Raw genomic sequence first — 16659 nt, 5'->3', positions numbered from 1 at the left:
AAAAAAAAAAAAAAAAAAAAAAAGAAAAACTGGTTTGTAACAAAGGCTGCCAGAATCTTTGCTAGCAAAATGTGCAGGAATGCAAGAAACTCGCAAGACAATTGTCTCCCCAAGCATTTCTTTATTCAATAGATATTTATTGAGTATTTACTGTATACCGTATATCACACTAGGTGCTAGGGATTCTTCAGTGGACAGAACACTCAAGGTCCCTACCCTTGTAGAGTGTTGGTCATGACACAATATTCTGAATGACTTCTTCAAATTCATGCCCTGCTATCAGGGTACTTATGGGAATAGTGGGACAGAATATTTAAAATTGAGACCTCATGAGAAATTTCAGTACATTGTCCCTATGCACACAGTAGGTGATCAATCCAGGTCTGAGCATTTGTTGTCTGACAGATTTGATTCCTAGTTAATTTTGAATGGAAAAGCCCTAGACTCTATAAAGACATTTAGGTGAACTCATCTTTTAGGTCATGTTTTAGCATGGCAGAAAGAAACCCTGTGGTCCTGGAATCACAGAGACTGGGCAGGTACCTTGGTTCTACCTTTCCCTGCGTGTGTGGCATTGTTTATAGTGTTCCCTCTCTCCAGCCTCTGTATTCAGAGCACCCCTGCTTGTACAACAGGACCAGAAAGTGCCAGGTAGTCCTGGTTGTGTGGATTCAACCATTCGTATTCTCACCTTCCCAATGAGCGGATTCTAAATCCAGGGTCAGAGGCCTCTTGAACATGAGTGGTCATCAGACAGGTGTGCAGAGGGGCATTGAGGGCCAAAGGCTGAGGAGAGACAAGAGGAAAGAGGGACACTCTGGGTGCCCCCAGAGCTGGTTGCTAGAAGCCCCAGAAATTGCCTGAGGAGCCACAGATGCTCATTCTGCAAGCTCCCCAACATAAATATGACCCTTAAAATAGATTCCATAGGGACCCATTCAGATCAATCACTTTTACTCAAAGATGCAGAGTACCATGTAGGGGTTAAGAGTGTGGACTCTCCTTCAAATGACACAAGTTTCACTTTCAGCTCTAACAATAAGCAACTGTGTGACTTCGGACAATGGTATCTAACCTTTCATAGTGGTTTCTCAGCTGTGAAGTGGGGATGATAATATAATCCCTTAAGGGTCTGGTGTGAGGAAGAATGAAAGTCATCCATTGCAGGGATGTAGTACAGTGTCTGTTTCATAGCAGTTTCCTAGGAGTTATACTGCTTCTTGTTCATTTCTGTTGGGTTTCCTAAGAGACATTACCCATTGAACTGAAAAAACCAAGTTAGTCGTCACCTAGCAAAAAAAAAAAAAACCACACACAAAAATAATAATCACCCACAGTTGGCTCGTTTTCTTTGAAGCTGTTTCTGGAAAGATTCCATTGCCTTCCAGCATCACTCTGCGCAGGTTGTACCAGGCTCCGGCTGAAAAGCTGTGAACACAGGTCTTCTAGCAAACAGACATCTTGACGGACCACAGGTGGACCCTGCTCAGTGCTACAGTGGTACAGCCCAGTGTGTTTTAAATGAACTTTATTCAGACTTGCCTTTTCTGTTTCTCTTCCCCCAGGATTTCTTTGAACTGAACTTACCCCATCAATTTCCTTACTCTAATAGCTTAACGAGGATTTGGAATTTCATTACACAGTGGAGGAACTCAAATGCCTGGAAGGTCATTTAAGTCAGCAGAAAAACGGCTGGAAAAGTGCCCATTAATGAGCTTAGTGGGAGAAAAATAACAACAAAATTACCTTCCACTTCCTCTCATGCTCTGATGATTTTTTTCCTCTCCTAACAAGGGACTGCTAAATATTCATGGGCTGATTTCAGGATGCCATGTTTTGTCATTCAGACTTCCTCTGGTGACGAGATGAGAGTCTACAAGAATGTGGATGTGTCAGTATTACCTCTTGTAAATGGAAAAGGTGACGTGCAGCTCCCACTGCCTGGGGACTGGGAAACCTTGGAATGGGTCATTAAAGGGGGTCTCTGGCTGGCAGGCCAGTTCTCAGCTACCTCTTCAGAGAGTATGTGTTTGCCATCCCAGATGAGGGGGATACTGTTTGGTTCTCTTTCCCTCCAAGTGGCAGGTGGGAAGGATGCTGGATGTATAGTGGCAAAAGAAAGGACTTTCTGTCCTCATCTCCATGATCTGTTTTCGGACTGGCTGAATGATTTTCCAAATTGTAGGGTAAATGCATCTGACACAGTAACTTAAGCATGCCCATAGAATGACCCTGTATGGCAGATACACCTGAATGTGTTTTGAGCTAGGGAATCCAGCAGTAGCCAACCTGCAGATTTGTTCCTTGTCTCTGAAGGACAGCTGAACCCCTGTCCCATCCCATCCTGTGGGACATGGGCCATACGGGGGATTCAGGCCCTGAGTTTGGGGTTACATGAAGGTTTCCAGGTGGAGGTTGTTAAGAGGAGGGTGTTAAGTGAAAATGCAATATAAACTACATGCTGTTTGCAAGAGGTTGCAGTTTTCTTGTCCAGCTCGCCTCTGAAGGCAAGATAGTTCTCCTGCCCAGCCCACCACCACTGGACTCTCTCCCCTGTATGTAAGCCCTTGATAAAACCCCATGTCTCGTTTGCTGGCTGTTGGTCTCTTCTTCAGTCTCTTGAACCTGGTGCCTTCCCAACTGAAGTTAATAAGGGTTCAGCACAACACAAATAGATCCAGGGAGTGCTGGGGGGAGTAGCAGAAGATGCAGAATCTGAAGGTAGCATTGAGAACGAGGAGTCTTGAGCTTGTGAAAGCCAGGACACCAGAGCCCCTTGCACTCACTTAGCTTTGGCCACCCTGATGCAGGTGAGAGGAGGCAAGTGCATCAGCCATGAACAAGGTCAAGTGCCCACAGCTGAGTGGTCATCCTGATAGTTGCTTCCAGTTGTGCCTCAGAAAAGCTAGACACAGTCATTGCTGGGAGGCTCTGTGTCTGTACGGTCAGAGTACCTGAGGCCATCCCTGGCAGCATTCCGAGGAGGAAGAGAAACACAGATGCAGGTCACTCTGCTGTAACAATACACCATTAGTGATAGATATTTGCTGGGCACCCACTGGGTGCCAGTGCCGTTGCCAGGTAGGTAATGTACTAGGAAGACACTGCCTTTTTTCAGCTTGACCCTGCAAAAGAAGAAAAAAGCCGGGCACGGTGGCTCACACCTGTAATCCCAGTACTTTGGGAAGCCGAGGCGGGTGGATCACGAGGTCAGGAGATCGAGACCATCCTGGCGAACACTGTGAAACCCCATCTCTACTAAAAATAAAACAATTAGCTGGGCATGGTGGCAGGCGCCTCTAGTCCCAGCTACTCGGGGGGCTGAGGCAGGAGAATGTCGTGAACCTGGGGGAAGGAGCTTGCAGTGAGTGGAGATCAGGCCACTGCACTCCAGCCTGGGTGACAGAGCTAGACTCCGTCTCAAAAAGAAAAAAGAAAAAAAAAAAGGAAAACATGGCACCAAACAGGGAGCCATGGTTGACTTTGGCGGATCAGGGAAGATGGCTCTGGGAGGACTGGTGGTCTTTAACCTGAGACCCAGAAGGTAAACAGGAGTTAACCAACAAATGGAGGTGAAAGGTGTGGAGAGTAATGCCTGAGGCTCCTGAATTGGAAGGTAGTTATGATCACAAAGGCATTTACAGTCAGTTTTCTTTTTATAAAGCTGGACAGTGCAAAATTATCACCTAATTTAAACTGAATCTGTTTACCACAGTGATTATACAATCTCTTGCAATATTCATGTTTACAGGCTGTCTGTCTAGCTGTAACCTTTTTGAGGGGCAAGATGAGGTTTGTTCTATTAGTGGTCCTAGTCCCAGCCTCAAGCCCACTCCATATGTACAGAATAGGTGAATACATATGCCAGGCAGTAGTGCTGGGCCCAGTCAGGCATTCTCAATTCATTGGCAGGACATCCTTAGCTGGGGAGAGGATTTTCATCATCCAGCATTGCAGCTGGAGAAACGGGCTCAGAAAGGGAGACGAGCTTTCCCTGTGGTGCTGGGACTCCAGCCTGGGTCTGACACCAAGGCTCCCGCTCTTACTCGCCCCCCTTCCTGTTTATATCATATTATTTGAGGTCATGGGGACCATCATTCTCTCTCCTTGACGAATCTTTGAATATTATTTTAACCTACAGTTTCAGTAACCTTTTCACCTAACATTGTTTGATGGGTTATGGTATAAATGCCTTTTGAATGAAGTTGGAGGAGAGGTTCTGGACAAGACTGGAGTAACCTCCCATTACTTTAATCATACAGTATTATAGTTTGTCTATGGCCATACCACCCTGAATGCATCTGAGCTCATGATAAGTACTATATTTTACTTATTTACTTAAATTAATAAAGTTAATTTTTTATAGAAGTTTTAGGTTTCCAGCAAAATTGAATGGAAAGTAAAAAGAGAGTTGCCATATACTCCCCACCTCCACACACATACAACCTCCCCCACCATCAACATCCCACACCATAGCAGCACATTTGTTAAAATTGACAAACCCACATTGACAGTGACAATAATGATCATGAAAAGTCCATAGTTTACATGAGTGTTCACTTTTTGTGTTCACATTCTGTAGGTTTGGACAAAGGTATAACGATATGTATCCACCACTGTAGTATCCTACAGAGTCGTTTTTCTGCCCTAAAAATCCTTTATGCTTTGCTTAGTCATCCCAACCTCTAGCAACCACTGACTCTTTATTGTCTCAGTTGTTTTGCCTTTTCCAGAATGCCATATAATTGGAATAATACAGTATGTACCCTTTTCAGATTTGCTTTTCTTTTTACTGAGCAATATGTAGTTTTCTCATTGCCTTCCCATGGCTTGATAGCTCTTTTCTGTTTGACACTGAATAATATTTCACTGTCTGGATGTACCACAGTTTATCCATCCACTTACTGAAGGGCATCTTGGTTGTTTCCATATGTTTTGGCAATTACAAATAAAGCTGCACTGCCATAAACATCTGTGTGCAGGTTTTTGTGTGGATATTGTTTTCAACTCCTTTGGGTCAATACCAAGGATCATGATTGCTGCATTGTATGGTAAGAGTATGCTGAGTTTTGTAAGAAGTCACAAAAGAGTCTTCCAAGGTGGCTGTACCATTTTCCATTCCCACCAGCAATAAATGAGGGTTCCTGTTGCTCCACATCCTCACCAGTGTTTGCTGCCGTCAGCATTCTGGATTTTGACTATTCTAGTAGGTGTGTAGTGGTATCTCACTGTTTTAGTTTGCTGTTTCCCTGATGACATATGCTGTGGAACACCTTTTCAAATGTTTTTATGCCATCTGTATATCTTCTTTGAGGTGTCTATTAAGGTTTCTGGCCCATTTTTTAAATGGGTTGTTCAGACTCATTGAATTTTAAGAGTTCTTTGTGTATTTTGGATAACAGTATTTTATCTGATAAGTCTTTTGCAAGTATTTTCTCCTAGACTGCGGCTTATCTTTCGATCCTCTTGTCAGTGTCTTTTACAGAGCAGATTTTTGATGTTGTTTTTGATGAAGTCTAGCATGTCAATTCTTTCTTTACTGGATTGCGCCTTTAGTATTGCATCTGAGAAGTCATCACCAAACCCAAGGTCATCTAATTTTTTTTTCCTATGCTATCTTTTAGGAGTTTCATAGTTTCACATTTTACATTTAGCCTATGATCCATTTGCAGTTAATTTTTGTGAAGGGTGCAAGGTCTAGTTCTAGATTAATTTTTCTTTTCCTATGAATATCTAGTTGTTAAAGCACTATTTGTTGAGCAGACGATCTTTTCTCTATTGTTTATTGCCTTTCCTCCTTCATCAAAGGTCAGTTGACTGTATTTATGTGGGTCTATTTCTGGGCTCTCATTTCTGTTCCATTGATCTATTGTCACTATTTTTTCACCAATGCCACCGTCTTACTTGCTGAAGCTTTATAGTATGTCCTCAAGTCAAGTAGTATTAATCCTCCAAAATTCTTTTCCTTCAGTATTGTGTTGGCTATTCTAGGTCTTTTGCTTCTCCACATAAACTTTAGAATTAGTTTGTCAATATCCACAAAATAACTTCCTGAAGTTTTGATCAGAACTGCATTGAATCAAATTGGAAAGAACTCACATCTTGACATGATTGAGTCTTCCCATCCATGAACAAGAATATCTCAATTTATGTGGTTCTTTGATTTATTTCATTAGAGTCTTACAGTTTTCTTCATACAGATCTTCTACATATTTTGTTCGATTTATGCCTATTTCATTTTTCAGATGCTAATGTAAATGGCATCATTTTTACTTGTGCATTGTTAGTATACAAGAAAATGTTCAATTTTTTTTTTTTGTATTAACTCTGTATCTGGCAATCCTGCTATAATCACTTATTATAATAGTTCCAAGGGTGTTTTTTTTGGTTGATTCTTTCAGATTTTCTACATAGATAATCATGTGATCTGTGAGAAAAAGGCAGTTTTATTTCTTCCTTCCCAATCTGTACACTTTTTATTTCCTTTTCTTGTCTTATTGCATTAGTTAGGACTTTTGAATATGATCCTGAAAAGCAGTGGTGAGGAGGGACATCCCTGGCTATCCCTGACCTCAGTGAGAAGCTTTGAGTTTCTCATCATTAAGTGTGATGGCAGCTGTAGATTTTTTGGTAGATATTCTGTATCAAGTTGATGAAGTCCCCCTACCTCTAGTCCTACTTAAAGAGTTTTTTTTTTTTTTAAATCATGAGTAGGTGTTGGATTTTGTAAAAATGTTGTTTTTGTATCTATTACTATTATACAGTTTTTTCTTTTTTAGCCTATTGATGTGCCAGATTATATTAATTGATTTTTGAATGTTGAACAAGAATTGCATACCTGGGATAAATTCCACTTGATTGTGGTGTATAATTTTCTTTTTGTACATTGTTGGATTAATTTGGTAATATTTGTTGAGAATTTTTGTATCCATGTTCATGAGATACTGATCTGTAGTTTTACTGTCCTTGGCTGATTTGGGTATTAGGATATTGTTGCCCCACAGAATGTGTTAGAAAGTATTCCCTTCGGTTTGTATTTCCTGAAAGAGATTGTTGAGAATTGGTGTAATTTCTTCCTTAAAATGTTTAATGGAGTTTTTCAGTGAATCAATCTGGGCTTGGTGTTCTCTGTTTTGAAAGGTTATTAAGTATTAATTCACTATATTCAGTAGCTATGGGCCTATTCAGATTTTCTATTTCTTCTTGTGTGAGTTTTGGCGGCTTATGTCTCTCAAGCTTGTGTCTTTGAAGGGATTGGTCCATTTCATCTACGTTATCAAATTTGTGAGCATAGAGTTGTTCACAGCAATCCATTGTCTTTTTTTTTTTTTAATCCTGAGATGGAGTCTTGCTCTGTCACCCAGGCTGGAGTGCAGTGGCATGATCTCAGCTCACTGCAACCTCTACCTCCTGGGTTCAAATGATTCTCCTGTCTCAGCCTCCTGAGTAGCTGGGATTACAGGCACACGCCACCACAGCCAGCTAATTTTTTTATTTTTAGTAGAGATGGGGCTTCACCATGTTGGCCAGACTGGTCTCGAACTCCTGACCTTGTGATCCACCTGCCTTGGCCTCCCAAAGTGTTGGGATTACAGGCTTGAGCCACCATGCCCAGCCTCCTTTGTACATTTAATGTCCATGGGATCTATAGTGTTATCTCCTCTTTCATTTCTGGTATTATAATTTGGTAGATTTTTTCTTAGCCTGGCTAGAGTTTATTAATTTTATTTATTTATTCAAAGAACCTGCTTTTGGTTTCATTGGTCTTCTCTATGGATTTCCTGTTTTCACATGTTGATTTCTTCTCTAATTTTTATTTTTCTTCTGCTCATTTTGGATTTAATTTGCCCTTTTTTTCATCAGTTTCCTCAGGTGAAAGCTTAGATTAATGATTTTAGATGTTTGTTCTAATATATATATAAATATATAAAGTGTTATAAATTTTCATCTAAGTACTATTTTGCAGCATCACACAAATTTTGATGTTTGTTTTCATTTTCATTTACTTGAAAATATTTTAAAATTTTCATCAATTTTTTTCTTTGACCCATATGCTATTTCAAAGTGATTTTTAAGTTTCCAAGTATTTGAGGATTTTCTATTCTTTTTGTGAAAGAAAGAAAGAAAGAAAGAAAGCCAGACTTTGTATGCTTTCTCTTCTTTTAAATTTGTTAAAGTGTGTTTTATGGCCAAATGTGGTCTGCCTTGGTGAACGTTCTAGGTGAGCTTGAGAGGAATGTGTAATCTACTGTTGTAGGCTGTGTAGTCTATAGATGTCAATTATATTATGTGACTGATGGTGTTGTTGAGTTCAACTATGTCTTTAATGATTTTCTACCTGCTCTATTTGTCCATTTATCATACAGAAGTGTTGAAGTCTCCAACTATAATAATGAAGTCATCTGTTCCTTCTTGCAGTTCTATCAGTTTTTGCCTCATATATTTTGGTTCTGTTTTTAAGCACATACACATTAAAAATTGTTATGTCTTCTTGGAGTACTGACTTTATCATTGTGTAATGTTCCCCTCTGTCTCTGATAACTTTCTTTGCTTTGACGTTTGCTCTGCCTGAAATGAAATTAGCTACTCCCTCTTTCTTTTGATTAGTGTTAGCATGGTATATCTTTTTCCATCCGTTTACATTTAATCTATATGTGTCTTTATGTTTAAAGTGGGTTTCTTGTAGACAACATATAGTTATCTTGTTTTTTGATCCACTCTGACAATCTCTTTTAGTTGGTGCCTTTAGACCAATGATGTTTGGGGTGATTACTGACATAAATAAATATTTACCATTTTTGTTACTGTTTCCTATTTGTTGTCTTTTTTCTTTGTTCCTATTTTTCTCTTGCACTCTTTTTCTGCCCCTTGTAGGTTTCTTGTTTGTTTGTTTATTTTGTTATGTTGCCCAAGCTGTTCTCAAACTCCTGAGTCTGAAGCAATCCTCCTGCCTCAGCCTCCTGAGTAGCTGGGATTATAGGTCTGTGCCACTGTGTACAGCTCTGCCCTTTATAGTTTTAATTGAGAATATTATTTCATTTCTCTCTCCTTTTTTAGCATATTAGTTACACTTCTTCACTTTTTTTTTAGTGGTTGACCCTTGAGTTTGCAATACACATTTACAACTAATCCAGGTCCATTTTCAAATAACACTATATTATTTTATGGGTAGAACACATACCTCATAATAACACAATAATTCTAATCCCTCGCTCCTATTTCTTGTATCTTGCTATCATTCATTTCACTTACATATAGCTTACATAAGTGTGTTTGTGTGTGTGTGTATATATATATCTTCAAATACATTGTTGCTATTATTTTTTGAAATTGTTAGATCAAATAAGAAAAATAAAAGTTTTTATTCTATCTTTACTTATTAATTATCTGATGCTCTTCCTTTCTTTACACAAATCTGAGTTTCTGATATATAATTTTCCTTTTCTGAAGAACTTCCTTTAACACTTCTTCCAAGGCAGGTTACTGGCAACAAATTCCCTCGATTTTTGTCTGATAAATGTTTTTTTTTTTTTTCTCCTTCATTTTTAAAGGATAATTTTCCAAGATATAGAATTCTAGGTTGGTGGATTTTTTTTTCTCTCAATGCTTTAAACATTTTACTTCACACTCTTCTTGCTTGTATGGTTTCTGAAGAGAAGCTGGATGTAATGCATATCTTTGCTATCTATAGGTTTTCCCTTTGGCTTCTTCCAAGATTTTTGTCTTTATTTTTGCTTTTCTCAAGTTTAAATATGACATGCCTAGGTGTCTGTATTTTATATCCGGTATTTATTCTTCTTTAACCTCCTTGGATCTGTGGCTTGGTGTCTGATATTAACTAGGGGACATTCTCAGTCATCATTGCTTCAAATACTGCTTATATTCCTTTTGTTCTCCTTCTGGTATTCTCATTAAGTGTATTTACAACTTTTGTAGTTGTCTCACCACTCTGGACTATTCTATTTTTATACATCTTTTTTTCTATTTGTGTTTTGGTTTCAAAAGTTTCTAATGTCATATCCTGAAGTTCAGAGATTCCTTCCTCATCTGTGCCCAGTCTACTAATGAACCTATGAAAGGGAAACTTCATTTCTGTTGGTGTTTTGATATCTAACATTTAAAAAATTCTTTTTTTAGAATTTCAATTTCTTTGCTTTACATTACTCATCTTTCTTGCATGTTGTCTTCTTTTTATTTTAAAGTTGTTATTAATCATAGTTTTAAAAAAATTCCTTGTCTGATAATTCTCACATCATAGCCATCTGTGACTGGTTTCATGCTTGTTCAGTCTTTTCAAACTGTGTTGTTTGCCTTTTAGTGTGCTTTGTAATTTTTTTGTTGAAAGGTAGACATGATGCACTGGGTAAAAGGAACTGTGGTAGATGGACCTTTAGTTAATATGGTGGTGAGGTATGGGAGAAGGGGAAGTGTTCTGTAGTCCTGTGATTAGGTCTCAGTTGTTTTTTAGCCTGTGTTCCTGGACTGTAAACTTTACTAGTGCTTCTCAGTCCTACTTGCCCCTTAGGTGGGGCAGGATGGCTACAGGGGACTGGAGGTGGGTATTTCCCTTCCTCCAGGTAGACTGGGCTCTGATAAAAGCCCTCAGGTTAGGCTCTGGTAAGTTAATCTCATGAGGATAGGCCCTATTAAGAACAGAATGGTTGGCCGGGCGCGGTGGCTCACGCCTGTAATCCCTGCACTTTGGGAGGCTGAGGCGGGCGGATCACGAGGTCAGGAGATCGAGACCATCCTGGCTAACACGGTGAAACCCCGTCTCTACTAAAATACAAAAAATTAGCCGGGCGCGGTGGCGGGCGCCTGTAGTCCCAGCTACTCGGGAGGCTGAGCCAGGAGAATGGCGCGAACCCAGGAGGCGGAGCTTGCAGTGAGCCAAGATGGTGCCACTGCACTCCAGCCTGGGGGACAGAGTGAAGACTCCGCCTCTAAAAAAAAAAAAAGAACAGAATGGTTTGGCATATTTCAAAATGGATTCCTTTCCCTTCCCCTTGCCAAAAGTACAAGGCGATTTTTCTCCAGTATTTACTGTGAGGACTTGATAGAGACCCTGGAAACAATAAAACATAAAAATGTACACCTCTACCCTCTACCCCACTCCATGACTAAGTCTGCCTGAATTTTTTAACTGTCAGATTTTTCCACACTGAGCCTCCGGCAATTTGTCAGTTTAGAGCTTATGTTTTCTTACCCCAGCACTGGTTCCTGCAGAAGTTTCTGGTTGTGGGTTTTTGCTCTGGTAAGTGGTGATGCTCTATATTCACCTGACCATTTTTGGAGCAGCATTTAGCCCTGTGATCTCACTTCTCTGACAAGTCTAAGAGGAGTTGTTGTCTTTCTGGTTTGTTCAGCTTCTTCCTTGTTTTTCTGTTTTATTTTTTAATTCCATTCTTTTCTTTTTTTTTTCTTTTTTTTTTTTTTTGAGACGGAGTCTCGCTCTGTCGCCCAGGCTGGAGAGCAGTGGCCGGATCTCAGCTCACTGCAAGCTCCGCCTCCCGGGTTCACGCCATTCTCCTGCCTCAGCCTCCCAAGTAGCTGGAACTACAGGCACCCGCCACCTCGCCCGGCTAGTTTTTTGTATTTTTTAGTAGAGACGGGGTTTCACCGTGTTAGCCAGGATGGTCTCGGTCTCCTGACCTCGTGATCCGCCCGTCTCGGCCTCCCAAAGTGCTGGGATTTTCTTTGTTGCAAGGTAAAGGAAGCACCTGATGAGGCCGAAATGGTGTTCACCGCACATTGCAGAGCAACGGTGGCCTTCCAGGCGAGCGGAGACTCCTGGCGGGAGCAGAAGGAGAAGCGAGCAACCATGACGGTGGGAATTCTGATTGGCGTGTTTGTGCTGTGCTGGATCCCCTTCTTCCTGACGGAGCTCATCAGTCCACTCTGTGCCTGCAGCCTGCCCTCCATCTGGAAAAGCATATTTCTGTGGCTTGGCTACTCCAATTCTTTCTTCAACCCCCTGATTTACACAGCTTTTAACAAGAACTACAACAATGCCTTCAAGAGCCTCTTTATTAAGCAGAGATCAACGCAGGGGTTAGAGAGACGTGGGTAGATTGTAAGGAGGAAGGAAACTTGGACTTTTTCATCAGTGATCTGAGATCCTTCCCTCCACAGCCGAGTGCTAATGCTGTCTTGAGAGTTATACCATTGGACTTGGACTGTAGAAGCAGCAGAGCCAAGGCTCTCAAGAAAGACAGCATAGGTCTGGCAGATGTTGTAACTATGCCTTCTTCCCATGTGCATGGCAGACATTGCCAGTTGGTCATGGCTTGGCTCCCCACTGAGCAGGAACCTGGTCTCAGAATCCTTTCCAGGACAGCACTCTAGGCAGCTACTGTAGATTATTTAAAATTAACGCAAGAGTTGAAGCTGATTTGCTTTTCTTTTGTCAATAGTATATTCCTCAGAGGGCTGTTCTCAGCACATGGCCCCAGTGGTGTGTTTGGTGGCCCACTCAGAAGACTTTCTCCTTTGTGGAAGAGCCCTCTCTACCTCTTTTATTCACCTTACTTAGCTCATCTTCCCCAGGCTCTTAACGCTTCCCCAACAGGATAGTGCATGCCAATTTGTGAGAAGATGAGGATCCCTGAAGTTTTGGTTTAAAAAAAAGATGTTCAGTGCAAACCATACTTACTGCATCAGGCTCTCAAAGAAGAGGTCTGGTAATCCATCTCTTCAGTTGTCTAGATGACTTTCTTTTCATCAGTGAGAGATACTTCTGGATATTCAGGTTGCTCTTTAGGCCAACTAAATTGGTATTTCTGGGAGGTGAAACCCCAGGCAACAGTGTTTTTTAAAGCTTGCCAGGTAATTCATTTCTAGACTCAGAATCATTCTTATGGTGGACACATACCTGCATATGACACCGAGATGGGAAAAATGATGCCTATTGTAGGATTCAAAACCAACAACCCCTCACCCCCACCCAAAACTGCCATAGTGACTCATGGCCTTCCAGAAAATGTTAAATGTGGCCCAGATGTATAGGAATCCAAGGCATGGACTACATCATCTTGGTCCCAGTTTACCTCATTTTGGAGGCAGAATAGCTGCCTATTGATTAGGCTTTTTAATTTGTACAAAGGATCTGCTCCACCAGTGGTTCATTTCATATCTGAGTTATACAGATATTCTTCACCCTTACGCTAAATCGTACCAATATTTTAAGGTTTATTAGAGAATACAGGTCCACAGTTCCTTTTCCAAAGTCTTTGGGACCAGATGTGTTTCAGAATCCAGAATTATTTTTTGGGTTTTAGAAAGGCATATATAGTATATAGACATTTATGGTATAGTCCATATGTTAGAAAACACCCCTGACTGAGTCTAGGACAGCAGCATGTAATCAATAATTGAGTATTTCTGCAGTAAGATGTATGAATATACACATTGTGAGAAAAGGACTAGAAATAGCCTCATATTAGTGCAGGTCATTTGAGTCAGATCAGTTGTGTTGTAAAATGAGTTACAAACACTTGTTTTCTCAACAATTTGTATTTTTGCAATTGTGGATCGTGCACCAGTATAACCTCAAGCCATATACAGTTCCAGCTCTGATAGGTACCAACCTTGTTAAATGAAGGAATTCTGAGGAGTCTGGGAAGAATACATGGTCCAACCATTCCATTGTTGCTAGAGATTGGGCATCAGGAAGGTAATTAGTGTGGTACCCTGGACAGCCTTCTTGGAGTTGTGTTTTGGAATTCTGTTCTTTTTCATTGGAAGATACAGGAAATATTCTTATAAAACTCATCCGTGCATTTCACATAATGATGCAGTTAATCATCCTATTACATTCTTTGCGAAGTCATGTTTTCTTTTCATGACAATGAGGATTATTGACTGTGTTTCCATTTTTATTTTGATAAGGAAGCAGCACAGAACCAAATTGTTGGCTTAACTCTGGAATTTATATAAAACCCAGTAGCCTACTTACTTGTGTATAATGTTTCCAGCCAGTCTATAATTCCAATTTTAGATTTCCCTATCCTAGTGTTTTATGTTCAGTTTATAGTTTACTATTGTTCTGCTTGTTTCCTACAAGCCACCTCATGTCTCGTGAATTAAGGCAGGGAAGAAATTAATAAGCAGGTGACTGACAACTTGGAGGAGGTAGAACAGGTATGTAGTTACCAGTCAAATAATACATTCAGTCATCCATCACTGTTGTCTTTTAAGGGTCAGAGCTCAATCTTGGGTCTACTGAGAATCTTCCCTCATTGACTGAAAGATAATAGGGGGTATTAATAATCTCCCCATCTCTCCCTTCATAAAATGCACATTCGGGAATAAATTTTAAAAGTACTGTTTATTGAGCACCCATCATGCATAACTGTTGTACTGGGTTTTATATATAAATGATCACTTACTCCTCCATTCACTCTATAAGGTAAATATAGTCCTCACTAACTATATTCTAAGAGGATGAGTAGCTTGCGCATGGTCACAGAGTGAATACATAGCAGACAGGTATTTGGACTCAAGTCTGACTGTTTCCAAACATGAGAAAGATGAAAGGAACCTAACAGAAACCTGACTAGACTCCATGTTTCAACTGTGGCTTGCATTTTGCAGCATGAGATCCACATGAGCCTTTGCAGACTGCACCTGATATAGTGAATCCTCTTGCATTATTCTAGTTGGATTCCAGGAAGAAGGTTTTAAGGAGAGTCTGGGTATGGTTGGGTAGGCACCTGTAGAATTTTTTGGTTTACTCTTGCTATTGGATAGTGTGCGTTTATTGTTTATTTGGCAGGGGCTTTGACTTAACGTACTCTCATTATGGAAGCACCCCGGGCAGAAGGAATCACGTTTATGTTTAGATTTCCTTAACAGAAAACGATTTGCTTGCCAATTTGGTGGCAACTTCTGCGGGACATTTTAGACTTCAAACTTTTCTTCAGTTAGTAAGCCTTCTTCAACTGCTCACAATAATTATAAAATGTTGAATTCCTGAAACGGATTAGTTGATGATTGACTTTATGCAAGGGTGCACTTATGATTCCTTTTAATTCAGTGTATGAAATGGAATTCTAGTGACAAAAACACATCTGATTTCCAACTAACTTTCTAGGAGCATCCTTGGTAAGTGTAATGTCTCTGTTCTCCCTCCATCCCCTTTGCCTATAGAACATAACTAAGATGGAGTTGGGAGGCTGTTAGAGGAATTCGTCTCTCCCCTGTGTGGATTTATTTTCTTTCCTTTTTTTTTTTTTTTGAAACGGAGTCTCGCTCTGTTGCCCAGGCTGCAGTGCAGTGGCGTGATCTGGGCTCACTGCAAGCTCTGCCTCCTGGGTTCACGCCATTCTCCTGCCTCAGCCTCCCCAGTAACTGGGATACAGGCGCCCACCTCCACGCCCGGCTAATTTTTTTTTGTTTTTAGTAGAGGCAGCGTTTACACCGTGTTCGCCAGGATGGTCCTGATCTCCTGACCTCGTGATCCGCCCTCCTCGCCCTCCCAAAGTGCTGAGATTACAGGCGTGAGCCACTGCGCCCGGCCATGTGTGGATTTATTTTCTAAGTTATTACTAAGGTGTCACAATTTAATTGCACAAAGTTCCAGGTCTGTAGGATGGATGTGGCTAATGGAAGAGCTTTATTAATTTGGTCATCTATAACACATGAAGTATGCTAGTTTTCTCCCTTTGAATATGGCCTCCATGTTTCTTCAGGCATATCTGAGGGATTTTTTTTTTTTTTAACTTTTTTTGTGTAGAAACAGGATCTTCCTATGTTGCCCAGGCTGATCTTGAACTCCTGGCCTCAAGCAGTCCTCACACTTTGGCTTCCCAAAGTGCTGGGATTATAGGCATGAGCTACCATGCCTGGCCTTGTCTGAGCGAACTTGGATTCTTACAATGGCTGTGCTCTGTGAGTGTGTATTCCACATGTAGGTCCCATTCCCAGAAGGCTGCTCTTCTGGCCCCTCACCTGAGTGGTGTGGAGAGGTATCTTTTCAACTCCAGGTCACAACCTATCATAAAACCAGTTTGGGGTTTGCTCAATCAGCTGCATTCTCAATAGTCGTGTGCAATTACTATGACGTCTCGGTGGTACACAGCAAATCTTTATTTCTTGCTTATAGGCCTGAGTTGGCTGGGATTTCACTGATCTAAGGCAGGGCTCTTCTGGGCTTGGCTTCAAGCTGCAGGCTGTGTCTAGGCCTGCTCTATTTGTCCTTCATCCTGTCCTTGGGCCAACAGGGTACTTCTCAAGAGAGAAAGGCAAGAAGGTAAACCCATCTGTGAAAGCATACTTTCAAAACTTGTATCAAGTCAGCTAACAACCCATAGGACAAGCAAAAGCCCAAAGTCAAGGGGAAGTACATTTCACCTGCCATAAAAAGGCATCTGCTACGACGGGATGATGGAAAGCAGCACTTCAATGCTCAGCATTTTCAAAACAGGAAAAAAAAAAAATCAGAGTGTTGTATTCAAAGGGGAAGTATTATCTCATAAAACTTTCATTTTAGTTATATTTAAATCCGGACTATGCCCTGCCCTCCCCATAGTCAACACAGCCTCCAGAGGGATCCTTTTTTTTTTTTTTTTTTTTGAGACAGTCTTACTCTCTCAGGCTGGAGTGTAGTGGTGTGATCATGCCTCCCTGCAGCCTTGACTTCCCAGGCTCAACCCATCCTCC

At 40.8% G+C, this 16659-nt stretch overlaps 1 protein-coding gene across 1 annotated transcript in view; it reads left to right on the top strand.

Moving 5' to 3' along the window:
- The window catches only part of LOC105542086 (5-hydroxytryptamine receptor 5B-like), a 41030-nt gene extending 28644 nt beyond the window's left edge, over positions 1-12386 (top strand). The window contains 1 exon segment of the mRNA XM_011983459.1: positions 11708-12386. Coding sequence (XP_011838849.1) covers positions 11708-12070 — 363 coding nt within the window. The 3' untranslated portion in view covers positions 12071-12386.
- Positions 12387-16659: the final 4273 nt, after the last annotated feature.

This window comes from Mandrillus leucophaeus, unplaced genomic scaffold (genome assembly GCF_000951045.1).
Source record: "Mandrillus leucophaeus isolate KB7577 unplaced genomic scaffold, Mleu.le_1.0 Scaffold25, whole genome shotgun sequence".
NCBI lineage: Eukaryota > Metazoa > Chordata > Mammalia > Primates > Cercopithecidae > Mandrillus > Mandrillus leucophaeus.
This window is presented reverse-complemented; position numbering and strand designations above follow the sequence as displayed.